At 51.3% G+C, this 25,900-nt stretch overlaps 2 protein-coding genes and 1 pseudogene across 4 annotated transcripts in view; 2 read left to right on the top strand and 1 right to left on the bottom strand.

Annotated features, from left to right (window-relative positions):
* The window catches only part of PIP4K2B (phosphatidylinositol-5-phosphate 4-kinase type 2 beta), a 36,216-nt gene extending 26,887 nt beyond the window's left edge, over positions 1-9,329 (top strand). For all 3 annotated transcript variants that reach the window (XM_063628960.1, XM_055258072.2, XM_063628961.1), the window contains 3 exons: positions 3,748-4,006; positions 4,481-4,584; positions 5,243-9,329. In XM_063628960.1, the coding sequence (XP_063485030.1) occupies positions 3,748-4,006; positions 4,481-4,584; positions 5,243-5,323 (444 nt within the window). In that variant the 3' untranslated portion in view covers positions 5,324-9,329. The remainder of the gene's footprint in view (positions 1-3,747; positions 4,007-4,480; positions 4,585-5,242) is intronic.
* Positions 9,330-10,780: 1,451 nt separating this feature from the next.
* On the bottom strand, positions 10,781-25,414 carry PSMB3 (proteasome 20S subunit beta 3). Its single transcript, XM_055258086.2, has 6 exons — positions 25,260-25,414; positions 24,755-24,939; positions 22,127-22,234; positions 14,410-14,587; positions 12,493-12,587; positions 10,781-10,887 (listed from the first exon to the last, which is right to left on the bottom strand). Exons 1-6 carry the CDS (start codon positions 25,260-25,262, stop codon positions 10,839-10,841), a joined length of 618 nt encoding a protein of 205 aa, XP_055114061.1. The 5' UTR covers positions 25,263-25,414; the 3' UTR covers positions 10,781-10,838.
* Positions 22,713-22,807, top strand: LOC129470819 (uncharacterized; annotated as a pseudogene).
* Positions 25,415-25,900: the final 486 nt, after the last annotated feature.

Genomic DNA, 25,900 nt, shown 5'->3' with positions numbered 1-25,900 from the left:
GTGGCACGATCTCAGCTCACTGCAAGCTCCGCCTCCCGGGTTCACGCCATTCTCCTGCCTCAGCCTCCCGAGTAGCTGGGACTACAGGCGCCCGCCACCATGCCCAGCTAGTTTTTTTTGTATTTTTAGTAGAGACGGGGTTTCACCATGTTAGCCAGGATAGTCTCGATCTCCTGACCTCATGATCTGCCTGCCTTGGCCTCCCAAAGTGCTGGGATTACAGGTGTGAGCCACCGCGCCTGGCCCCAAGAGATTTATTTTAAGGAATTGGTTCATGGGATTATGGAGACCAACAAGATCTGCAGGAGAGCTGGTGGTGTGGTTTTATTCTACAGGCCATCAGGACGCCAGGCAGAAGGATTTCCCTCTTCCTCACTGGAGGGTCACCCCTTTTCTTCTCTTCAGACCTTCTGCTGATTGGATGACGCCCATCCACACTGGGGAGGGCCATCTGCTTTACTCAGTCCACCAGTTCAATGCTCATTTCACCCAGAAAGCCTCACAGACACACCCAGAATAATGCTTGACCAAGCGTCTGGGCACTCAGGCTCAGTCCAGCTGGCATATACAATTAGCCATCACACTTAGGTTGCTTCCACCTTGTGGCTGTTGGGAATAATGCTACTGTGAACATGGGTGTCATAAACTTTGTTTTGCTAGGAAGCGTTTCCTTAGTCACCCCCACCTATGCTCTTTCCTTATTCTGCCTTTCATCATCTGACATTATTTGTCCTGAGTCTTTGTCCTTCTCCCTTTTCTACCCTCTCCGCCTACTGTGGTTCTAAGAAGAATTTAATGCAGTTTACTCAGTGCATTTGTTTTCAATGCATGTTGCTTTATAAATGTTCTCAGGTGGGTGGACGGCATGGTGCATGGACCCTCTTTTTCCTGGGACCCCAGCCCCTTCTCCCTGGGCCTTGAGAAGGCTTTGTCTAGAAGTGCTCAGAGTGGCATCCCTCCTGCCCTTCCTCTTCAAAGGAGATCCTGCTGGGCTCCCATCTTTAGGGCTCCTTGTGCTTAGTTGTGTTCTGGGCCTGTGCATAGAGCCGCTCTGCTTGCATGATGATTCTCCTCCTAGTTCTCTGTTAGGACCTAACATGGTGGTCAGTCTAACAGCCTAGTGACCACTGTATGATGGTGACTGCACTCTTGCCTCATTATTAGCTAAACTGGAATGCTAGCTGGCCATTTCCATACTTTGTCTTGAAATCCTAGATAATCGCCGGGCGCAGTGGCTCACGCTTGTAATCCCAGCACTTTGGGAGGCCGAGGCGGGTGGATCACGAGGTCAGGAGATCGAGACCACGGTGAAACCCCGTCTCTACTAAAAATACAAAAAAATTAGCCAGGCGTGGTGGCGGCGCCTGTAGTCCCAGCTACTCTGAGATGCTGAGGCAGGAGAATGGCGTGAACCCGGGAGGCGGAGCTTGCAGTGAGCCGAGGTCGTGCCACTGCGCTCCAGCCTGGGTGACAGAGCGAGACTCCGTCTCAAAAAAAAAAAAAAAAAAAAAAAAAGAAAGACATCCTAGATAATCGACTTGAACCACCACCCTGCTCACAGCACCCATTGTACAGATGAGAAAACTAAGGCTTGGCAAGGGGAGTCACATGATGCTAGGAGAGGACCCCAGAACCTTCCCCCAGCACCACACAGCCTCTTTTGACCTTCGGGGAATGGGTTGAGAATATTGGTTGGTTCTGGCTGCCATTCTTGTGTGGTTTTGTGTTCCCTTTTCCTTTTTTTTCTATTTTTACCTGGGCTGATAAAGAAGTCGATGACATAGTTTTTTCAGACTTTGAGGCCAGTTAGAAGTATATTTTACCTTGCGACCCAGTGGATACACACAACTGAAACACTGTCTACCCTTATTTTCTGTCATGTATTCTGATATTTTCTATTTTATTATACAGTAGTCCCCCCTTATCAGCAGGGGACATGTTCCAAGATCTCCAGTGGACGCCTGAAGCCACAGATAGTACTGAACCCTATATATACTATGCATGAATTTTTTTTTTCCTTCTTCACAATTTCATGGATAGAAGATTTATTCTTACAGGAGATCTTAGCAACCTCAGCATGCAATTTATTTTCTTTTTAAGTCAAGAGCTTTCACCTTTCACTTAAAGCTGGCCAGGTGCAGTGGCTCACACCTGTAATCCCAGCACTTTGGGAGGCTGAGGCAGGTGGATCACTTGAGGTCAGGAGCTCGAGACCAGCCTGGCCAACATGATGAAACTGTGTCTCTACTAAAAGTACAAAAATTAGCCAAGTGTGGTGGTGCACGCCTGAAGTCCCAGCTACTTGGGAGGCTGAGGCAGGAGAATCACTTGAACCTGGGAGGCGGAGGTTGCAGTGAGCTGAGATTGCACCAGTGCACTCTAGCCTGGGTGACAGAGCAAGACTCTGTCTCAAAAAAGGAAAGCACTTTATGGCTTCTCTTTGGCATATGTGAATTGCCAACATCACTACTCTTGCTCTTTGGAGTCATAATGAAGTCAAATATGGGTTACTTGAATACAAGCACTGTGATACAACTATAGTGAACTGATAACCAAGACAGCTACTGACAGCTACAGAAAGACTAATGGGACATTAGTACATACAGTGTGGATATACTGGACAAAGGGATAATCTGCATCCTGGGCAGCACTGAACGGGACACAGCAAGATTTTATCATGGTACTCAGAATGGTGCACTATTTAAAAACTTATGAATTATTTCTGGAATTTTCCATTTAATATTTTTGGATTGTAGTTGACCACAGGTAACTGAAACCATTGTGGATAAGGGTGGACTTCTGCATTTAATTTAAAGAAATCCTAGTTCCAGCCCACTACATTGGGTTTAGGACTCATAATGGGTTGAAATTTTGATCTGAAATATATTGTTGTGTTGCATCCATCTCTCCATCCTCTTCCATAGTATATCATTTCATTATTTCTTTCCCCAAATTTGGCCATGGCCTCTTTTTTTTTTAATAAGAGACAGGGTCTCACTCTGATCCCTAGGCTTGAGTGCAGTAGCGCCGTCATAGCTTACTGCAGCCTCAAATTCCTGGGCTCAAGCGATCCTCCCACTTGAGCCTCCCAAGTAGGTAGGACTACAGGTGTGCACTGCCATGCCCAGCTAATTTTTAAATTTTTTTGTAGAGATGGGGTCTCACCACATTGCTGAGGCTGGTCTCAAACTCCTGGCCTCAAGTGATCCTCCTTAATTGGCCTCCCAAAGTTCTGGGATTACAGGCATGAGCCACCGTGCCCAGCCACCATGGCCTGTCTTGATCCCAAACCGTCATGGGCTGTTCCCTCTTCCTGTAGCGCTCATTCTATCTTTAACCTGCAGTACTTGCCTCACTGACTCCTCTTCATGCTTCAGCCTTGGCCTCAACTCCTTTCTTCAGGGAGGGTCTTGCTTACCCCTCACTGTAAACTCGCACAGCTCCTTGCTTTTTTTTTTTTTTTTTTTTGAGACCATCTCGCTCTGTTACCCAGCTAGAGTGCAGTGGTGTGATCGCAGCTCACTGCAGCCTCAACCTCCTGCCTTTACTCTGCTGAATGACTGTCTTCCCCATTAGACTTAGAGAGCTCGCTGAGGGCAGGTGCTCTGATGCCTTATTCTCTGTTGAATTTCAAAACTGTCTGTAGAATTGAGTTGAAAGGAATGCTTTTCCCCCCTTTCTGGATGTCACTGGGTTGTCCTGTGTAACCTCTTTTTCCTTCCATCTTTCCATCCTTGGCCTTCCTAGTTCTTGGCACAGCTGAAGATCATGGACTACAGCCTGCTGGTGGGCATCCACGATGTGGACCGGGCAGAGCAGGAGGAGATGGAGGTGGAGGAGCGGGCAGAGGACGAGGAGTGTGAGAATGATGGGGTGGGCGGCAACCTACTCTGCTCCTATGGCACACCTCCGGACAGCCCTGGCAACCTCCTCAGCTTTCCTCGGTTCTTTGGTCCTGGGGAATTCGACCCCTCTGTTGATGTCTATGCCATGAAAAGCCATGAAAGTAAGTCGGAGCCTGTGCCTGCTCTGCACAGCCCTGCCCTCATCCTACCCCCTCAGCTCATTGTTTAGATCCTTCTAGGGGCATCTGGACCTCCACTTCATTCATTGCTGCCTTTGACCTCTTTCTGCCTCCAGACTCCCATCCAGGGTCACCACCTGAACCTGGGGCTCCTTCTCTGCCAGGCTTTCCTATACTTCCCTGCTTGTCCTGGCTGACTGAAGAGTGGTTCTGCTGTGGTTCATGGGATGAACCAAACTTTATTCATACTGTCCTGTCAGGCCCACAGAGTGACTGTGAAGATCCAATAAGATAAGAGCTATGGAAGCTGGAAAGGACTCCGCTGGTCCTTTTCTCAGCCCCAACATGATAAGGATGGAGCTGAGCCTTGTGTCTGGGGGTTGTAGCAGTGCCCAGATGCTGTCTGCCCTTCTCCTGCCCCCTCTTCCTTCTTCCCTGCTCTCCTTGTCCCTCCAGGTTCCCCCAAGAAGGAGGTGTATTTCATGGCCATCATCGATATCCTCACGCCATACGATACGAAGAAGAAAGCTGCACATGCTGCCAAAACAGTGAAACACGGGGTGAGTCCTCTCCATCTTCATCCAGGGCCCAGCTGGGTCGGTGCGACTCTGCTCACCCTCAGACCCCAGGGAGGGCAGTCTCAGGCCTCCTGCTCCAAGGAACACACTCCTGTCCCGTTCTTCCCAGGAGGGCAGACTGGAAGAGCAGCCTGACTGCCTTGCCATGTTCCCTGCCTTCACCCACCCGCTCCCTGCCAAGCTGGGCCCAATTTGTTTATCCCCCAGTTTTCCAGCCCTCGGGGCAAAGCCTGCCAGCGTCTTTCCCCAGGGCCTGCTGAGCCTGTTGTGCATCTTGTTGAAGGGCCAGTAATGTTTCCATGCCCATACTGCTCCCCACAGGCCTGTTTCCCCATGGGCCTGAAGCCCTGTTCTCCATGTAGTGGCCCCCACAGAGATCCAGAGCCGCTTTGCCACCTCCCCACTGCCTTTCTTCTACTTCGGTGCAGGCCTGGGGTTATAAATCACAGGAGTGGGGCCAGGACAGTTCAGGACTTGTATGCCACTTCCTGAGGTGGTCTGCTCAGTCTTGGTGGGGTCGGGGGTGGTATTCAGCTCTGATACTGAATAAGAGGCTCCTGAATACGCTGGCTCCTCCCAGGTGCAGCCTCCTGATTGGGGCACAGGAACTCAACCTGAATCAGCCTCTTGTGTATTACAGGCAGGGGCCGAGATCTCGACTGTGAACCCTGAGCAGTACTCCAAACGCTTCAACGAGTTTATGTCCAACATCCTGACGTAGTTCTCTTCTACCTTCAGCCAGAGCCAGAGAGCTGGATATGGGGTCGGGGAATGGGAGTTAGGGAGAAGGGTGTATTTGGGCTAGATGGGAGGGTGGGAGCAGAGTCGGGTTTGGGAGGGCTTTGGCAATGAGACTGCAGCCTGTGACACTGAAAGAGACTTTAGCTGAAGAGGAGGGGGATGTGCTGTGTGTGCACCTGCTCACAGGATGTAACCCCACCTTCTGCTTACCCTTGATTTTTTCCCCCCATTTGACACCCACGTTAAAAAGGGGTTCCCTTTTTGGTACCTTGTAATCTTTTAAGATACCGTGGGGCTAGAGATGACTTCGTGGGTTTATTTGGGTTTTGTTTCTGAAATTTCATTGCTCCAGGTTTGCTATTTATAATCATATTTCATCAGCCTACCCACCCTCCCCAACTTTGCCGAGCTCTCAGTTCCCTTCAATTAAAGAGATACCCAGTAGACCCAGCACAAGGGTCCTTCCAGAGCCAAGTGCTATGATGCCAGATTGGAGAGGTCAGACACCTCGCCCTGCTGCATTTGCTCTTGTCTGGATTAACTTTGTAATTTTATGGAGTATTGTGCACAACGTCCTCCACCTTTCCCTTGGATTCAAGTGAAATGTTGCATTATTCCTCCATCCTGTCTGGAACACAACAGGTCAACACCAGAGATCTCAGATCAGAATCAGAGATCTCAGAGGGGAATAAATTCATCCTCATGGGATGGTGAGGGGCAGGAAAGCGTCTGGGCTCTCGGACACCTGGTTCTCAGAGAACCCTGTGATGATCACCCAAGCCCCAGGCTCTCTTAGCCCCTGGAGTTCAGAAGTCCTCTCTGTAAAGCCTGCCTCCCACTAGGTCAGGAGGAACTAGAGTACCTTTGGATTTATCAGGACCCTCATGTTTAAATGGTTATTTCCCTTTGGGAAAACCTCAGAAACTGATCTATCAAATGAGGCCCTGTGCCCTCGATCTATTTCCTTCTTCCTTCTGACCTCCTCCCAGGCACTCTCACTTCTAGCCGAGCTCTTAGCTCTGGGCAGATCTCCAAGCGCCTGGAGTGCTCTTTAGCAGAGACACCTCCTTAAGTTCTGGGACGACCTTGTAGGAGATCTGTCTCCCTGTGCCTGGAGAGTTACAGCCAGCAAGGTGCCCCCATCTTAGAGTGTGGCGTCCAAACGTGAGGTGGCTTCCTAGTTACATGAGGGTGGATCCAGGAAATCTGGTTTGGAGGCTTGATGTGGGTTTTGACCTGGACCCAGCCTTGGGGCTGTTTTTCCTTGTTGCCCCGCTCTAGACTTTTAGCAGATCTGCAGCCCACAAGCTTTTTTGGAAGGAGTGGCTTCCTGCAGGTGTTCCACCTGCCTTCGGAGCCTGCCACCCAGGCCCTCAGAACTGAGCCACAGACTGCTCTGGCCAGGAGAGAAACAGCCCTGTTGTTCTGCATTGGGGGAGGTACATTCCTGCATCTTCTCACCCCCTCAACCAGGAACTGGGGATTTGGGATGAGATATGGTCAAACTTGTAGATAACCCCAAAGATGTGAAGATCACTTGTGAAACCATTTTGAATGAATAGATTGGTTTCCTGTGGCTCCCTCCAAACCTGGCCAAGCCCAGCTTCCGAAGCAGGAACCAGCACTGTCTCTGTGCCTGACTCACAGCATATAGGTCAGGAAAGATTGGAGACGGCATTCTTGGACTTCACTGGGGCTGCTGGATTGGATGGGAAACCTTTCTGGAAGAGGCAGATGGGGGTCAAACCACTGCCTTGGCCCCAGGAAGGGGCCATAGGTAGGTCTGAACAACTGCTGCAAGACCACTACATGACTTAGGGAACTTGAAACCAACTGGATCATGGAGAAAACAAATTTGACTTGGGAAAGGGATTATGTAGGAATAATGTTTGGACTTGATTTCCCCACGTCATAATGAAGAATGGAAGTTTGGATCTGCTCCTCGTCAGGTGCAGCATCTCTGAAGCTTGGAAAGCTGTCTTCCAGCAGCCTCCGTGGCCTCAGGCTCCTACCGGCTTCTCTGCGTTTGGTCTGCTGATCATGTTGCCATAATGTGTATGGAAAGTGTAACACATTCTTACCTGTTAAAGACGACTACCAGGTATCTAACTTGTTTAACATTGAGTTTGTGTGTGTGTGTGTGTGTGTGTATGTGTGTGTGTTTTGTATATTGTTTACATTTTGAGAGGTAGCATTCTGTTTCAAATGCTTTTTGTTTTTCTGACAGTATTGTTGACTGGGTCACAACATTTTGAGCTGTGGTTTGGTGGATTTTCAATTTTTTTTTTAAAAGTCATTCGCTGTGCTATCTTCAAAACCTTGAGTTTGGCCCCCAATTTTTGGCATTCAGATGTTTAAAAGCTATTTATCTTGGTTTATACAAGTTTCCTTACTCTTCTTTTTGTCATGGTATTCTATTCGTTCTGCAGTTTGAATGTAGAGAAAGTGGACTGATCCCCCAAGCATTGTCTGCCCCCACTCTTTCCTCCTTGGGTCCCGCCATTCTTTTACTGGGCAGTCGAAGGCATGGGAGGGGAAGTGACTACCCTCAGCCTCACTCCCTGGGGCCATGAAGAAAAGCTAAACAGTCTCATGGCATCTCAGAATAATGTTGGGTCTCCCAAGAAGAAGGGTGTAAGAATAATGACATGGATGATTAGGCGAGGCCAGGATAGGGCTAAGGCTAGGATTCCTGGCTGGCATCCAGTCACCCCTTCTCCCATCCTTCCCCCTCTTCTTCCGCAAGTCCACAGCCGAGACACTGTAGTCTCCCAGCCACAGTGATGAGTGCCCTGGAGACTCCACTGACCTCTAGATGAAGGCCCCTGGCCCTGGTTCCTGTTAATTAACCACTGGGTCTTTGTGTCCCCCAGCACAAACTCCTTTCCTGTACCCTGCGGCTTGGGGTCACAGGGCATGCCGGGAAGCCACAGCTGAGGGGCACAGACTGAAGCAGTGCTTCACCTCTCCTTCTTTCTCTAGCTCAGGGGTTGCTGGTCTGTGGCAGGCGGCACGAGTGGCCCCTGTGGCTGTTCTCAGTGGCAGTCTCTTAAGTTCCCACCACAGGCAGCTCTTTATCCCCTCTCCCTACTTCACTCTTTCTCTTGCCTGTGCTTTTGGCCTCAAACAGGCCTGCTGGTAGCGCTCAGGGCGTGAGGCTAGACTCCTGCCCTGCCTTTCCTGTCTTCATGGTCTGCCAGGGCATACCTTGGGGAGGTGGACCAAAGACCCAGGACTTTTCTCAGTAGCCAGTCCTACCCCCTAGTTGTCTTTTTACCAATTCAGGGTGAGAGAGAAAACTGCAGCACCCCAGCATGTGAATTACTCAGGTGTTGGGGGCTGGAAGGGACAGTGCATTTAAACAACACTCAGAGCTCTGATCTTAAACCTGTGGCCCCCCCAAGTCTAGGAGCCTCATCTCTTTTCTGGCAGTCATGCGGGCAGGAGGTCCTGAAAGGGAAAACCCATTCAGACAACTGTTCCCCAATCTACCAGCCATCTGCAGGGGGCAGTGACATGGCCCTCTCCCTCCTCTAGAATGTGCTGCTTATGAAGAGTGCCCCATGGGGAAAAGGAGACTCAGCTGTCCCTTGGCAGCTTGTGCCAGTATCCCAGGGCAGAAGTTTCCACAGGAGCCTCTTGCCCTTGCGCAGAGCCACTGTGTGAGGCGGTGGGAGCCAACACCCTTGAGGGAGGGGGCAGTACTGCTCAGCACACCCCAGCATCAGGTCAGATCATCGAAATTAAAAAATGTGAATGAAGTTCATATCCACCTTTTGGGGAAGCAGGACAAACCACCACCCCACCAAGTGTGTGACTTCTCCATATCCCACTGCAGTTTTTTTAAATAGGAATTTTCAATCCCCTGTGCTTGTCTAACGTCTGCTTTAAACAGTTTGAGACCCTGTTACTGTTTGAAAATGCATGCATGTTACGATGAATCTCCAACCTGAGGAAAAAAAATAAAACTCAAAAAGCTTTGTGTACATCTGTTATGTGTGAGTCCTTGGGAAACGAACCTTTTTTTTTTTTCTTTCCAGAATTAAAAAGTTTTGGTCCTAGCTTTAGAGGCAGCTTCGGCTAAATCAATGTATGGCTTGAGTTTGGAGAAAGAATATGGTCAATGACATCCCACTTTCAGATGCAATTAATAAACAGTGGTTAAAAGCACAGTACCACTGGCTGGGTTTGGTGGCTCACGCCCAGTACTTGGGGAGGCAAAGGCAGGAGGATTACTTGAGCCCAGGAGTTCGGTACCAGTCTGGGTAACATAGTGAGACCCCGTCTCTACAAAACAAGAATTAGCTGGATGTGATGGCACATGTCTGTAGTCCCAGCTACTCAGGAGGCTGAGGCAGGAGGATCACTTGAGCTTGGGAGGTTGAGGCTGCAGTTAGCCATGACTGCACTACAGCACTCCAGCTCGGGCAACAATGAGACTCTTAAGGAAAAAACAAACACCACAGCACCAGGGCCAATCTGCCTGTTAGCTGTTACTACCATGCACATGGAAGAATGGAAAAACCACCCCGCTCCTCCAGCTGTATAGAACGAACTCCGGCTAGGAGCCACTCACCTGACGTAACTTTGAACATGTCACCTCTGTGCACCTCATCTACTCCATCTGGGCACTTAGCTTAAAACCCAGTAGTTCTCAAAGTGTGGTCTTGGACCAGCAGTGTCATTAGCACCTGGGAGTCAGAAGTATAAATTCTCAGGTTCCAACCCAGATCTACTGAATCAAACTTTTAATGAGCCCTCCAGGTGATTCTGATGGGGGCTAATGTTTGGGAACCACTCTGCTGTGCAAACTTTGTACTTGCTTGTTAGGCCATCTATGTACTGCAGATTGCAAGCTGGAATCACTTGGGGAATTCTGGAAAAGACAGGTACCCAGGCCCCTAAAAGGCCAGTTGGAATCTCAAGGGGTGGGATCAAGGTATGTGTTTTAGGAATTCCACAGGAGACTAATGTGCTGGCCAGGTTAAGAAACACTAATCTAGACTACTTACGGGTACTTGGCCAAATTTCTACCTGAAGCAATAAAAGATGTAAGGGTTTTCCTGTAGAGTTTGAGTGAAAAGAATTCTAAGCTCTGGAGTCAATGGAACATGAGTTTATGTCCTCGCTTTATCACTTATTAAAGTAGACTTGGGTACGTTATTTAACTGTCCTTCTTCTCCAAACAAGGATAATCTCAACTACCTTGAGTCATTACGATGAATAAATTCTAGACCGTGTAAAGCACTTGTGTGGGGCCTAGCACACAGGGAGCACACAGCAAGTGACATGTGGATTGTCCCCACTGGCACGCACTGATGGAGTAGAGCACGAGCCAGAAAGCAAGCTGAGGGCCCAGCCACACACAGTGAGTGGCTGGCTGTAGCTGCCCAGCTAGGGCAGAGATCTGCAGGAAAGCATCAAAGACAAAACAGGCTGAAAGACAGGCTATTTTATTTCAAAAAAAGAAAAAAAAGTGGGCTCTGGGAACAGGGTTAGTCCATTCGGGCCTTCAGTGTCCTGGTGGTGATTTTGTCCTTCTCGCTGCAGAGGGAGAAAAGCACAAGAAAACATCTCTACCCATCTGGACCGTGACTGTGACTAGCTCTCCTGGCTCTCAGCACCAAGCCCCCACGCCCTGGGGCAAGGGAGCAGAACAAATGGCTGCCTGCTGCCTCTAGGTGTAAATACCCTGCTCTAGTTCATTCCTGCTAGCTCATCTCCTCTGCCTGTGGTGAGGAAGGAGGGATAGGAACAGAGACCTGGGCCAGCTTTCCACAGGTGGAACCACCTCGGGGAGGCTTTCCCAGAAAATCATTCAGGGTCAGACTTCACAGCTCTCCAAAGAAGGGAAGGAGCTTGGCCAGGCGCGGTGGCTCATGCCTGCAATCCCAGCACTTTGGGAGGCTGAGGCAGGGGGATCACAAGGTCAGGAGTTCAAGACCAGCCTGACCAACATGGTGAAACCCCCATCTCTACTAAAAATACAAAAATTAGCTGGGCATGGTGTCACGTGCCTGTAATCCCAGCTACTCAGGAGGCTGAGGCAGGAGAATCGCTTGAACCCAGGAGGCAGAGGTTTGCAGTGAGCTGAAATAGCGCCATTGCACTCCAGCCTGGGCAACAGAGCGAGACTCCATCTCAAAAAAAAAAAAAAAAAAAGCGGGGGGAAGAGCTCCTCCAAGCCTAGAGAACAAGCCACTTAGGAAGGAGAAGGTGTGGTGTGTTTCATTCCAAAGAACATAAAAAAACCTTCGGTGGTAAATTCTGTTTTTTGGGTTTTTTGTTTTTGTTTTCTTTTTGAGACAGAGTCTCACTCTGTTGCCCAGGCTGGAGTGCAATGGTGCAATCTTGGCTCACTGCAACTTCCACCTCCCAGGTTCAAGCAATTCTCCTGCCTCAGCCTCCTGAGTAGCTGGGATTACAGGCACCCACCACCACACCCGGCTAACTTTTGTATTTTAGTAGAGATGGGGTTTCACCATGTTGGCCAGGCTGGTCTCGAACTCCTGACCTTGTGATCCGCCTGCCTCAGCCTCCCAAAGTGTTGGGATTACAGGCGTGAGCCAACGCGCCCAGCCAAATAGTATTTCACGGTAATTAAGCAGGCTATCCCCCAAAAGGGTCCAAATGCTTATCCTGCAATGTAGGAAAGTGATTGGAAGGATACCTCCTACTCTATCCAATCAGGTTCCTCGTGATGGCCCCAAACAAGTAAAAGGACAAGGGGGATGGCACTTAGGGAGTTGGCTGGGGCTTGGAAATTGGTCCCTAGAGCTCAGAACATCATACAGATCTGGGCTGGAGGGAGGATGCGAGCCACCTAGAATTTCAATCCATCTGCAGTAGCTTTGTTGTGGCTCACCCCAACACGGATCCCTGAGACTTTGGAGACATTGTTAAGGAAGAAATGTCTCTTGTAAGCACAGGGTCACAGAACCTCACCTGACAGAGGCCAGAGGAAGCTGGGTAGGCTGCCAGCTACCAGCCATAGGGAGGCATGGACTTTTGCTCACCCAGGACTGCCAAAAGCACCTTTCTTATCTCACACGTGACCAGGGGGCTGGGAAAATGGGGTGTATGCTTGTGGAGAAGGGAGAGAGGCAGCGTGTCTGCAGAGCTTTTAGACTTCTCCCAGCCCATACTCACATGATGTGGACAATGACTCCCATGCCTGACAGTGCATCCCGGTCCACCGCATTCAGCATGGCTTGGGAGATGGTTTCAAACAGGTGTTCTGGATCCTGCCAACAGAGTGGAACCCCTTCAAACCACAGCCTCTGGCTCTGATTTGGTCTGGTCCCTTAACTCTCTTTTTTCTAGGCTCAAGATTCCCAGCTGTGGCCCCAAGACATGCCTGAAGTAAGGGTTGATTCCCAGGATGTGGGAAGCCCCTCTCAGCTCCTTCCTTGGAAGGAAGCAGAATATGTAAAGGGAAGTGAAAGAGACTTCAAGCCCTGAATTTCTTTTACTAATCAGCAGTGTGACATTGGGCAAATAGTTATGTCTCTTCACTGAGCCTCAGTTTCTCCTCTGTAAAATAGGGAGAAGAATCCCTGTTTAGCTCCAGTGTGCTTTAGCAGCTGTCTGATGGGCTCTGATTCTGGATATCTTCAGAGGTACCTCAAAACCCAACCTGTCCAACCACAAACCCACTTCCCCCAAACCTGTTCCTTCTACATTCTGTCTTGGCTAGCCTAGCTGGAGAACCCAGCCATCCTCTGTCTCTACCTCCTTTGCTTCTGTTTTAAGTGACTAAGTCCCCTTGACAGCTGCCTTCTTGCCTCCCCACTGCCACTGTCTTTGCTCAGGACCTCAGTGCCTCCTGCAGGCGGTAACAGCCTGTCACATCCACCTAAAGGCACCTGATTCCCTAGGTTCCTTATGGCAGAGGACAGAGTTCAAACTCCTTGGCATGGCATTCAAGGCCCTTTGAGGTCTCATGTCAGTCTCCAGCATCATTTCCCCCCATGTTTAACCCACAATCCAGCCAGGCTCAGCTCTCTCCAGTCACTGAGCATACCTGCCCCTTCCTGTACCTTTGCCCCCAGACCCTTTCTTTCCTCCTCTTCCCAACAAACTGCAGTTTAACAGGTATTTGGATGTGTCTTGCTTCACTGGACTGCAGTGGGCCCTTGAAAGCAGACTGTACCTACTTTCCCCAATGCCCGGAAGAGCTGGCACTCAATAACGACAGCCGACCCTCGCCGTCAAGCACTATCTCATCTCTTCTCACTTGTTTTTGTGCTTGCTTTGGCAGCACATATAGTCATTTGTTTTCCTCAGCACTTTTTTTTTTTTTTTTTTTTGAGATGGAGTTTAGCTCTTGTTGCCCAGGCTGGAGTGCAATGGCATGGTCTTGGTTCACCGCAACCTCCGCCTCCCAGGCTCAAGCGATTCTCCTCAGCCTCCCGGGTAGCTGGGATTACAGGCATGCACCACCATGCCCAGCTAATTTAACATTTTTTTTTTAGTAGAGACGGGGTTTCTCCATGTTGGTCAGGCTGGTCTTGAACTCCAAACAGGTGACCTGCTTGCCTCAGCCTCCCAAAGTGCTGGGATTACAGGCGTGAGCCACCGCGCCCAGCTTCCTCAGCACCACTTCTAAGGTAGACTTTATTATCCCCATTTTACAGTCAAGGTAGTAGAGGCAGAGAGGTAAACTGGCTTCTCCAAGAACAATAACTAAGGTGGTGGGTGGATCCAGGTTTCCAACCCAGACAACCTGGTTCCAAAGCCCATTCTGTTGAGCTGCCTCTAACCCTACACTGAGTTAAATGTTTGCTCAATGAATGGATGCGAGAACCCTGTAAACCCAATGTAATGAATTCTTGCTGCTGTGGTAAATATCTAACTGTGGTCTCCTAACAGAAGATGCTCTCCTCTGGAGCCAGCCAGCCAGCCTCGCAGATGGAATTTCTGGATACCCTTCCAAGGAGCAGCAGCTGTGGCTTTCTCTCCCACCTGCACCATTCTCCCCATTACCTGCCACATAAACACACTTTTTTCCTAATGACCAAGGGTGGGTACCTCAGAGCCCAGTCCCACTCCATGCCACCAACATACCATGTTGGGCTCCCAGAGGGACTCACACATTCCGTACATTTGTTCGGCGCATGTGCCACTGACCACAAAGTCATCAGTCACCATGGGGCAGCCGATGAGGTCTAGAGAGCAAATGAAGGGCTTAAAGGTCTTCGGGTCCAACCCGGCAATGACTGGCTCAGTGTAGTAGGGGCCAAACCTGTGGGGGCCAGCATGAGAGAGAAACCAGAACTCAACAACGCTCGCTTTCATGTTCAAGCCTATTCAGACAAGGCCGCGGCCTAGACCCAGACCCAAAGGGAAATGGAGGACCTGTTTAGGAAGATCCCCTTTCCCTGAGACCAGCTCCCTCTCCCTTCTGCCAGCTAGAAATACTAAGACTCTTTCACTTTCTTTTCTTCAACACTTACCTTTCTATCCTTCTCACCTCTGACCCTCTTGTCCTCCTCCTTTCTTTCAGAATTGTTTTCTTCTAATCCTCCTTCTCCTCACCCAAGGTCCTACCATCACTCAATCCTCTATGTGTATGTTTATACCTCTACTCCTTTAGAGAAAAGATTGGAGGCAGTTTACATGAAAAACACTGAAAAATAAAACTAAACCATTAAAATAATACAAGATAACTCAGACTGAACACAAAGTTTTGTTTTGAGCCCCCTAGCAGGCAAGGCAAAGAGGGATACTCAGTGGCTGGGTTATTCTCATTGTCTGTCAAAAGGAAATGGCAGCTCATCAGAAACTTGTTCTAGACACTGATCTTTAAGAAAAATCAGTCTTGGGCCAGGCGCAGTGGCTCACGCCTGTAATCCCAGCACTCTGGGAGGCCGAGGCGGGCGGATCACTAGGTCAGGAGATCAAGACCATCCTGGCTAACACGGTGAAACTCCGTCTCTACTAAATATACAAAAAAAAATTAGCTAGGCGTGGTGGCGGGCGCCTGTAGTCCCAGCTACTCGGGAGGCTGAGGCAGGAGAATGGCGTGAACCCAGGAGGCGGAGCTTGCAGTGAGCCAAGATTGCGCCACTGCACTCCAGCCTGGGCAACAGAGCAAGACTCCATCTCAGAAAAAAAAATAAAATAAAAAAAAGAAAAATCAGTCTTAGGGATCTTTATGTACAGATGATGGTCCCTGACTTATGATGGTTCAACTTAAAATTTTTCAACTTTATGATGGTACAAAAGTAACAGGCATTCAGTGGAATCTATGCTTTGAAATTTGATCTTTTCCCAGGCTAGCAATATGTGGTACCAAACCCACTCCTGATGCTGGGCAGTGGCAATGAGCCGCAGCTCCTGGTCAGCCACACAATCACAGAGGAAACAACAGATACTTTACACTGTTCTGCTGTGAGCAATTTTTAGATATTAGTGTTTTGTGTATTTGCATCCTATGTCTACAAAATACCCATTTCAACTTACAATATTTTAAACTTATAACAGGTCATAAGGTAAGGAGTATCTGTATAAAATACCAAATAACAAATGGCCAATATCCTCAATAGGGTCAGTAAAAGAGACGTTATCCATATGTCTTATTGGATCACAGTCATTTCTTTTTTTTTTTTGAGACAGAGTCTCGCTGTGTTGCCCATGCTGGAGTGGAGTGCAGTGGCGCGATCTTGGCTCACTGCAAGGTCCGCCTCCTGGGTTCAAGCCATTTTCCTGCCTCAGCCTCCTGAGTAGCTGGGGACTACAGGCGCCCGCCACCATGTCCGGCTAATGTTTTGTATTTTTAGTACAGACGGGGTTTCACCGTGTTAGCCAGGATGCTCTCGATCTCCTGACCTTGTGATCCACCCGCCTCGGCCTCCCAAAATGCTGGGATTACAGGCGTAAGTCAACGCGCCAGGCCTGGATCACAGTCATTTCTAAGGGCATGATCTTCAGTTATAGCTCTAAATAGAAACACACACACATATACACACACACACACAGTTTGAGATTACAGGCATAAGCCACCATGAAAATAACTTTTTTAGGCCAGGCATGATGGCTCACGTTTGTAATCTCAGCACTTAGGGAGGAGGCCAAGGCTGGAGGATTGCTTGAGCCTAGGCATTCAAGACCAACCTGGGCAACAAAGTGAGACCCCTGTCTCTACAAAAAAATTTAAAAATTAGCCAGGCGTGGTGGCATGCACCTATGGTCCCAGCTACTCAGGAGGCTGAGGCAGGAGGATTGCTTGCACCTAGGAGGCAAAGGTTGCAGTGAGCCATGATCGCACCACTGCACTCCAGCCTGGGCGAAACAGTGAGACTCCATCTCAAAAAAATAAGAATAGCTTCCTTCCTTCCTTCCTTCCTTCCGGGCGAAAGAGTGAGACTCCATCTCAAAAAAATAATAATTCCTTCCTTCCTTCCTTCCTTCCTTCCTTCCTTCCTTCCTTCCTTCCTCTTTCTTTCTCTCTTTCTCTCTTTCCCTCCCTCCCTCCCTCTCTCTCTCTCTCTCTCTCTCTCTCTCTTTCTTTCTTTCTTTCTTTCTTTCTTTCTTTCCCTCTCTGACCCAGGCTACAATCTACTCGGCTTGCTGCTGCCCGCGCCGCGGACTGCCTGGGTCTGCCGGCACGCGCCACCGCTGCCTACCTTTTCTCCTTTGGATGCAGGCACGCGTTCGCCATCTTGGCCACGCTGCTCGCCAGCTCCTGACGCCGAGTGCTCTGCCCGCCTCAGCCTCCCGAGGTACTGGGACTACAGACGGAGTCTCGCTCACCCAGTGCTCGGTGTTGCCCGGGCTGGAGTGCGGTGGCGTGGTCTGGCCTCGCGGCAGCCTCTACCCCCCGGCCGCCTGCCTTGGCCTGCCAGGGTGCTGGGATTGCAGCCCTTGCCCGGCCGCCGCCCCATCTGGAAGGTGGGGAGCGCCTCTGCCCGGCCGCCCCGTCTGGGAAGTGAGGAGGGCCTCTGCCCGGCCGCCTCGTCTGGGAAGTGAGCAGCGCCTCTGCCCGGCCACCCCGTCGGGGAAGAAGTGAGGAGCGCCTCTGCCCGGCCGCCCCGTCCGGGAAGAAGTGAGGAGCGCCTCTGCCCGGGCGCCCCGTCCGGGAAGAAGTGAGGAGCGCCTCTGCCCGGCCGCCCCGTCCGGGAAGAAGTGAGGAGCGCCTCTGCCCGGCCGCCCCGTCCGGGAAGAAGTGAGGAGGGCCTCTGCCCGGCCGCCCCGTCCGGGAAGAAGTGAGGAGCGCCTCTGCCCGGCCGCCCAGTCCGGGAAGAAGTGAGGAGCGCTTCTGCCCGGCCGCCCAGTCCGGGAAGAAGTGAGGAGCGCCTCTGCCCGGCCACCCCGTCTGGGAAGTGAGGAGCGCCTCTGCCCGGCCGCCCCGTCCGGGAAGAAGTGAGGAGCGCCTCTGCCCGGCCGCCCCGTCCGAGAAGAAGTGAGGAGCGCCTCTGCCCGGCCGCCCCGTCTGGGAAGCGAGGAGCGCCTCTGCCCGGCCGCCCCGTCCGGGAAGAAATGAGGAGCGCCTCTGCCCGGCCACCCACCGTCTGGGAAGTGAGGAGCGCCTCTTCCCGGCCGCCCCGTCTGGGAAGTGAGGAGCGCCTCTGCCCGGCCACCCACCGTCTGGGAAGTGAGGAGCGCCTCTGCCCGGCCACCCCGTCTGGGAAGTGAGGAGCGCCTCTGCCCGGCCGCCCCGTCTGGGAAGTGAGGAGCGCCTCTGCCCGGCCACCCATCGTCTGGGAAGTGAGGAGCGCCTCTGCCCGGCCTCCCATCGTCTGGGAGGTGAGGAGCGCCTCTGCCCGGCCGCCCCGTCCGGGAGGAAGTGAGGAGCGCCTCTGCCCGGCCGCCCCGTCCGGGAAGAAGTGAGGAGCGCCTCTGCCCGGCCGCCCCGTCCGGGAAGAAGTGAGGAGCGCCTCTGCCCGGCCGCCCCGTCTGGGAAGTGAGGAGCGCCTCTGCCCGGCCACCCATCGTCTGGGAAGTGAGGAGCGCCTCTGCCCGGCCTCCCATCGTCTGGGAGGTGAGGAGCGCCTCTGCCCGGCCGCCCCGTCCGGGAGGAAGTGAGGAGCGCCTCTGCCCGGCCGCCCCCGTCCGGGAAGAAGTGAGGAGCGCCTCTGCCCGGCTGCCCCGTCTGGGAAGTGAGGAGCGCCTCTGCCCGGCCGCCCCGTCCGGGAAGAATTGAGGAGCGCCTCTGCCCGGGCGCCCCATCCGGGAAGAAGTGAGGAGCGCCTCTGCCCGGCCGCCCCATCCGGGAAGAAGTGAGGAGAGCCTCTGCCCGGCCACCCATCGTCTGGGAAGTGAGGTGCGCCTCTGCCCGGCCACCCACCGTCTGGGAAGTGAGGAGCGCCTCTGCCCGGCCGCCCCGTCTGGGAAGTGAGGAGGGCCTCTGCCCGGACGCCCCGTCTGGGAAGTGAGCAGCGCCTCTGCCCGGCCGCCCCGTCCGGGAAGAAGTGAGGAGCGCCTCTGCCCGGGCGCCCCGTCCGGGAAGAAGTGAGGAGCGCCTCTGCCCGGGCGCCCCGTCCGGGAAGAAGTGAGGAGCGCCTCTGCCCGGCCGCCCCGTCCGGGAAGAAGTGAGGAGCGCCTCTGCCCGGCCGCCCCGTCCGGGAAGAAGTGAGGAGCGCCTCTGCCCGGCCGCCCCGTCCGGGAAGAAGTGAGGAGCGCCTCTGCCCGGCCGCCCCGTCCGGGAAGAAGTGAGGAGCGCCTCTGCCCGGCCGCCCCGTCTGGGAGGTGAGGAGCGCCTCTGCCCGGCCACCCATCGTCTGGGAGGTGAGGAGCGCCTCTTCCCGGCCACCCATCGTCTGGGAGGTGAGGAGCGCCTCTGCCCGGCCACCCATCGTCTGGAAAGTGAGGAGCGCCTCTGCCTGGCCACCTATCGTCTGGGAAGAAGTGAGGAGCGTCTCTGCCTGGCCGCCCCGTCTGGGAAGTGAGGAGCCCCTCTGCCCGGCCGCCCCGTGTCTGGGTAGAAGTGAGGAGCTCCTCTGCCTGGCCGCTCCGTCTGGGAGGTCTGCCACGGAGGCCAGAAGCAATGTGGGGGCTGGACGTGGTGGCTCACGCCTGTGGTCCCGGCACTCTGGGGGGCGAGGCGGGTTGATCACTTCGGGCTAGGAGTTCGAGACCAGTCTGGCCAACTTGGCGAAACATGAAGAATACAACAGACAAACCAAGCAACCAACTCAATGACAACAAAACAGGTCTACCCTGGAGTCATACTCTAATTTTTTCTATTTTCCTCCCTTTCTGATCCTTTATCCCACTTTCTTTTTCTTCCTCTTCCTTCTCCCTCTTCTTTGTCAAATAGAGGATTGAGTTATTATCACTGATCCATATAAAGTTCCTCTCTCATTTATTTTAACTCCCACCCCCATTTCTATTCCCCGACTTCCCATGTGCAACCTTCCTGATATGTTTGATACGCATCTTTTTGTTTGTATGTATTTTTAGAAAGTGATTATTGTTTTTGTATGCAAAAAAATTAATAAAAAAATAATAATAATAATAATAATAAAATAAATAATAAAAATAATAAAATAAATGATTTACTCTTATTGAAAAGAAAAAAAATACATTAGGTAACCTGAAAAATTCTGGATTCTTAGCCACTATTGCCGGGAGCTTCCTCTATGAGCCCATCTGAAATCAGTGATTTTTCTGGCTGGACAGGCTGAGGCATTGATCTGCAAACCTGAGCAATGTCCAGGCCCTTTTTAAAATCTGGACCCCAGAGATACCATCTACGCACCTCTGAAACACTGCAGTAAAAATTACTTCAGATGGTAACTTGGCATCAGCATAATAGGAAGTTCAAACACAGGCCCTGAGCTGTGTTATAGTATTTGGTTTTAAGGTTCTTATCCAGATAATCCCAGATATTATTAACTATTTTTTTCATTGGCTGGGCGCAGTGGTTCATGCTTGTAATCCCAGCACTTTGGGAGGCCGAAGTGGGCAGATCATGAGGTCATGAGTTTGAGACCAGCCTGGCCAACATGATGAAACCTCGTCTCTACTAAAAATAAAAAAATTTAGCCAGGCGCAGTGGCAGGCGCCTGTAATCCCAGCTACTCAGGAGGCTGAGGCAGGTTGCTCACAGCAACCTCCACCTCCCAGGTTCAAGCGATTCTCCTGCCTCAGCTTCCCAAGTAGCTGGGATTACCGGTGTGTGCCACCACACCCAGCTAATTTTTGCATTTTTATTAGAGACGGGGTTTCACCATGTTGACCAGGATGGTCTTGATCTCCTGACCTCAAGATCCGCCCATCTCGGCCTCCCAAAGTGCTGGGATTACAGGCATGAGCCACCACGCCCGGCCTATTTTTTATTTCTTTTGAGACTAAGTCTCACCCTGTCACCAAGGCTGGAGTACAGTGGCATGATCTTGGCTCACTACAACCTCCGCCTCCCAGGTTCAACAATTCTCATGCCTCAGTTTCCCGAGTGGCTGGGATTACAGGCGTGCACCACCACACCCAGCTAATTTTTGTATTTTTAGTAGAGATGAGGTTTCACCATGTTGACCAGGCTGGTCTCGAACTCCTGACCTCAAGTGATCCACCTTTCTTGGCCTCCCAAAGTACTGGGATTACAGGCATGAGCCACCGCACCCAGCAAGCCATTTAATATATGTCCAAATATAAGTTAATTGTTACAATTTTGTAAGATTTTTTGCCGGGCACGGTGGCTCATGCCTATAATCCCAGCACTTTGGGAAGCTGAGGCAGTAGATCAGTTGAGGTCAGGAGTTCAAGACCAGCCTGACCAGCATGATGAAACCCTGTCTCTACTAAAAAAAAAAAAAAAAAAAATTAGCCAGGTGTGATGGCATACACCTATAATCCCAGCTACTCAGGAAAATCACTTGGACCCGGGAGGTGGAGACTGCAGTGAGTCGTGATTGCACACCAGGGCAACAGAGCAAGACTCCATCTCACAAAAGAAAAAAAAAGAAAAAGTTTTTGAAAGCTGAAGAGTATTTTTACAAATTACAAAAATTACTTCAAAATAAAAAGTTAAAAGAAAAAAAAAAGGGATCAGGCCGGGCATGGTGGTTCACGCCTATAATAGGCCTTTGGGAGGCCAAAGCAGGTGGATCACCTGAGGTCAGGAGTTCAAGACCAGCCTGACCCACATGTTGAAACTGCATCTCTACTGAAAATACAAAAATCAGCCGGGTGTGGTGATATGGACCTATAGTCCCAGCTACGTGGAAGGCTGAGGCAGAAGAATTGATTGAACCCGGGAGGTGGAGGTTGCAGTGAGCCGAGATCGCACCACTGCAATCCAGCCTGGGCGACAGAGCAAGACTCCGTCTCGAAAAGAGAGCTCAACTTGTATTCTGGCCACCCAGGTTTGCCCAGAGGTAGAAAGCACCCACAGGGTTTCCTTTCAGTTCCATCCTAGATTTCTGCACTGAATTCTACAGTTAGGCCCCTTGTTTCTCACCATAAATCCCTCAAAGAGAACTGACAAAAATGAACACCCCATTCCTAGGCTCCCTGCTATTCCCAAGAACCCAGTGCTGACATAATAGCTCTAGGGTAACGGTGGCTCCTGTGGGGAGACCCCAGAACACTCTGGTGGGACTAACTTTTGCCTAGATGCAAATTTATCTGCTATGTGCATTCCTTGCCTTCTTCCAACATAAGTATTTTCTTTCCTATTTGGTTGTCAGACAGACCCAAAGAAAACACACCCATAAAATAAGGATATTATCCTGCAAATAAGAGATGGAAAAACAAGGAGAATCCCCTTCCTCAGTACCTACTCCATATGACATTCAAAGATGTCTGCATTCCCCTCAGTGCTAGCTACACTTGCACTCACCGTTTCTCATACAAGAGGTTGGCCACCATGCTCATGAGGGTATAAGGTTTGATCTGCCGACCTTCTTTCAACTCATACAGGTTCAGCCGGAACTTGAGGCGCTGGGCACTGACGTAGGAGAAAAGTGAGTTAGTAAGTCATTATTGAATATTCCTGAGTGTCTACCCGGTTGAGGTCAGGGGAACATAAGGAGACATCTCATCTCAGTCCCTGCCCAGGGAAAACTGCAAAGTGTTACATGTGTTAGGAAGTAGCAACTGGTGCTCACTTTGGCAGCATGTGTATATATATATATATATATTTTTTTTTTTTTTTTGAGACGTAGTCTCACTCGTCGCCCAGGCTGGAGTGCAGTGGCACAATCTCGGCTCACTGCAAGCTCCGCCACCTGGGTTCACCCCATTCTCCTGCCTCAGCCTCCCGAGTAGCTGGGACTACAGGTGCCCGCCACCACTCCCGGCTAGCTTTTTGTATTTTTAGTAGAGATGGGGTTTCACCGTGTTAGCCAGGATGGTCTCAATCTCCTGACTTCGTGATCTGCCCGCCTCGGCCTCCCAAAGTGCTGGGATTATAGGCGTGAGCCACTATGCCCGGCCAGCAGCACATATATTAAAACTGGAATAATACAGAGAAGATTAGCAGAAGGATGACATGCAAATTTGTGAAGCGTTCCATATTAAAAGTGTTCAGGCTGGGCATAGTGGGTCACACCTGTAATCCCAGCACTTTGGGAGACTGAGGCGGGAGGACTGCTTGAGCTCAGGAGTCCAGCTCTGGGCAACATAGTGAAACCTTGTCTCTTACAAAAACTACAAAAATTAGCTGGGCATGGTGGTGCACACCTGTAGTCCCAGCTACTTGGGAGGGTGAGGTGGGAGGATCACTTGAGCCTTGGAGGCGGAGGTTGCAGTGAGTTAAGTTTATGTTACCAGCCTGGGTGACAAAAAAAAAAAAAAAAAAAAAAGGGCAGCACCAACTGCTGTGCTATGTGCTAACAGACTTGAAAGGTGCCTTAGAAAAAGGTCATTTGGTAGCTCTGGTGAAAAAAGGAAAAAAGGTCACAGCTTGCCAGTTCCATCTCAGAGCCCCAGGATAGGCCCTTGCATAGAGCAGACCAATGCCACACCTGCTGGAGGAAAAGCAGTGAGTCTCAGGATACCAGAGCAAAGAGCCTTAGAAATGACTTGAGCTTCATCTTCCAGGTAAGAAACCGAGGCCTAGTGAAATGAGCAGCTTTGCCCACAAGGAAGCAAATGCAGTGAGAAAAGGCCTCTGAAGAAAAGGAAATGGTGTGAGAACAGCAGTGACTGGAGAAGGGAAGGCTCACGGGAGACTCCACACTGACAGGAACCCCAGGATGCCATTCTCTGACTCTACCAGGACAGGAAAAAAGGGCAGGCTGGGTGAGATCTCAGTAAGTGTTATGTTCTTGAGACTCAGGGAGTTTTAAGAGAAATGAGAACATTTTCTTTTTTTCTTTCTTTCTTTTTTTTTTGAGACAGGGTCTCACTCTGTTGCCCAGGCTAGAGTGCAGTGGCACAATCTCAGCTCACTGCAACATCCGTCTGTCAGGTTCAAGCAATTCTCCAGCCTCAGCCTCCCGAGTAGCTGGGATTACAGGTGCCCACCACCCAGCCTGGCTAATTTTTGTATTTTTAGTAGAGACAGGGTTTCACCATGTTGGCCAGGCTGGTCTGGAACTCTTGATCTCAAGATATCCGCCCGCCTCGGCCTCCCAAAGTGTTGGGATTACAGGCATGAGCCACTGCGCCCAGCCAAAATGAGAACATTTTCTGACAGGCATCCACCCCCACTTGTGAGCTCGTCTCTCCACCTTCTAGGAAACAAATCCAGGACCTGCTGCTCCTCAGGCCACCAGTACCCCGCAGCACCTGCCCCTTGTGACTGCGTATTCCCTCCTGAAAACCTATCACCGTTCTTTTCCTCTCTTATTCTTCTCTGGTTTCTCTTCTCCCCTCACTGCTAAATATAAGGTTCAGCTCTCAAACTGCTGCTCATTATTTCCCTCCCTACAGACTTTGTCTCTCCAGAATCTGCTCCCAGAGATTTGGCACATTGCCAATGCTTCCCTAACCCTGAGATGTAATATTAAAACCCCAACTGCTTGCAAGGTGTTTCTATTGGGCTTGTCTTGTCCGCTCAAAATTGTTGTCAAAATCAAAGTCAGGCCAGGTGCGGTGGCTCATGCCTGTAATCCCAGCACTTTGGGAGGCTGAGGCAGGTGGCTCACTTGAGGTCAGGAGTTCGAAACCAGCCTGGCCAACATGGTGAAACCCTGTCTCTACTAAAAATACAAAAATTAGCCAGGCATGGTGGTGGCGCTCCTGTAGTCCCAGCTACTTAGGAGGCTGAGGCAGGAGAATCGCTTGAGCCTGGGAGGTGGAGGTTGCAGTGAGCCAAGATCATGCCACTGAGCTCCAGCCTGGGTGACAGAGCAAGTCCCTGTCTAAAAGAAAAAAGAAAGGGAAGGACATGTTTTTGGAGGTGGCAAAGTCTCAAACTCACTGGTGGTGTGTGGTAGATGACTGACACCTTGGCCGGTCAAGACGCCGGGGTTGGATGGTCCAAGAAGAGGCCTGGGTGTGGGCGGGGACCCTTGAAACTTACACTGTCTGGACGTCAGTGGCGAGCCCGGCCAGACCGATGTACAGTCGGTCACCCATGGGAAAGATCTTCTGGAAGTCCGTGGTCACCATCTGGGCCTGGATCCCGAAGCGCCTGTCTGCAGCGATGGCCACACAGTTCTTCCCCTTCATGGCCATGACGGCCCCTCCGTTATAGGACATAATAGACTAGGACAGACAGAGCGGAGGGGTCAGTGCGGGGGGTCAAACGCTGCCACAGCCCCCGGCCCAGCTCCTGATGCGGAGGCTCCTGTACGCCCGTTCTCCATTCCGGAGGCGTCTGAACCCCTGGTTCTCCAGCTGGGATGAGCACTGTGTGGCGGCGATGAGCCGCACTCACCCTCTTGGTCCTCATCGGGACCCGCTCCCCTCGAACTGAAACCTCTTCCTTCCATCGGCGCTAGGCCTTTTTCTTCCCCAAGCCTTTCCCGACCCCCTCCGCTTCTCAATCCTTCCCCATGCCCCTTTGCTTTAACTCCGCATCTCACCATGATTGCGGCGTACTAGGACCCCTAGATGGTCGGAGCAATTCCAGTAAACCGGGTCTAGCCTTCACTGCGCAACCGCTCTCACTGCTGTCTCTTCATTGGCTGATAGGCGGACTCTTCCTGGACATCTGGGCTTTCTATTGGTCGCACGTCCCTGTCGGTCACCAGTACAGGTAGTTTGGTTGCGAAGTCAAAACGGAGGCGGGAAAAGCGGAAGTGAAAAGTCACTGTGGGTGCGGAAGAGGCTTGCGACACGGTGCATAGTGGGATCTCGGCGGACCTGGACTCGGGACCTCAGGGACTGGGGGCGGAGCCTGCGCGCACGTGGGCTGGTGAAACTGGGTTTAGGAGGCTGCGGCCCTAGCTGAAGGGGCACCGTGACGCTTATCAACGTGATGTATGAGTTCGTCGTATTAGTCGTGCTAGCTTATTTATTCACTCCAGAAATCCTACGTTTACTGTGTACCAGGCACTTGCCTAGGCTGGGAATATTCACTGGCCCACAACAGTGCCTAGTATATAGGAGGCGCACATTAAATGGAAATTTAATGATGCAGGTGGGAAGGGGAAGGCGTCGCGGGTATTCTGCGGCTGCAGGGGTTCAGCTGTGAAGGGGAGTTTGGAAGCCGAAGGTTGTTCTG

Source organism: Symphalangus syndactylus, chromosome 20 (genome assembly GCF_028878055.3).
Source record: "Symphalangus syndactylus isolate Jambi chromosome 20, NHGRI_mSymSyn1-v2.1_pri, whole genome shotgun sequence".
Classification (NCBI taxonomy): Eukaryota; Metazoa; Chordata; class Mammalia; order Primates; family Hylobatidae; genus Symphalangus; species Symphalangus syndactylus.
The sequence above is the reverse complement of the archived record's forward strand: the minus strand, read 5'-3'. Positions and strand labels throughout refer to the sequence as shown.

Excerpts from the sequence above, each read along its gene's own strand:
- PSMB3 (XM_055258086.2), bottom strand. Across the intron at positions 22,235-24,754 it reads GCCACTGACGTCCAGACAGT|TGCCCAGCGCCTCAAGTTCC; the intron begins GTAAGTTTCAAG and ends CTCCTACGTCAG. Across the intron at positions 12,588-14,409 it reads CCCTCTGGGAGCCCAACATG|GATCCAGAACACCTGTTTGA; the intron begins GTATGTTGGTGG and ends CTCTGTTGGCAG.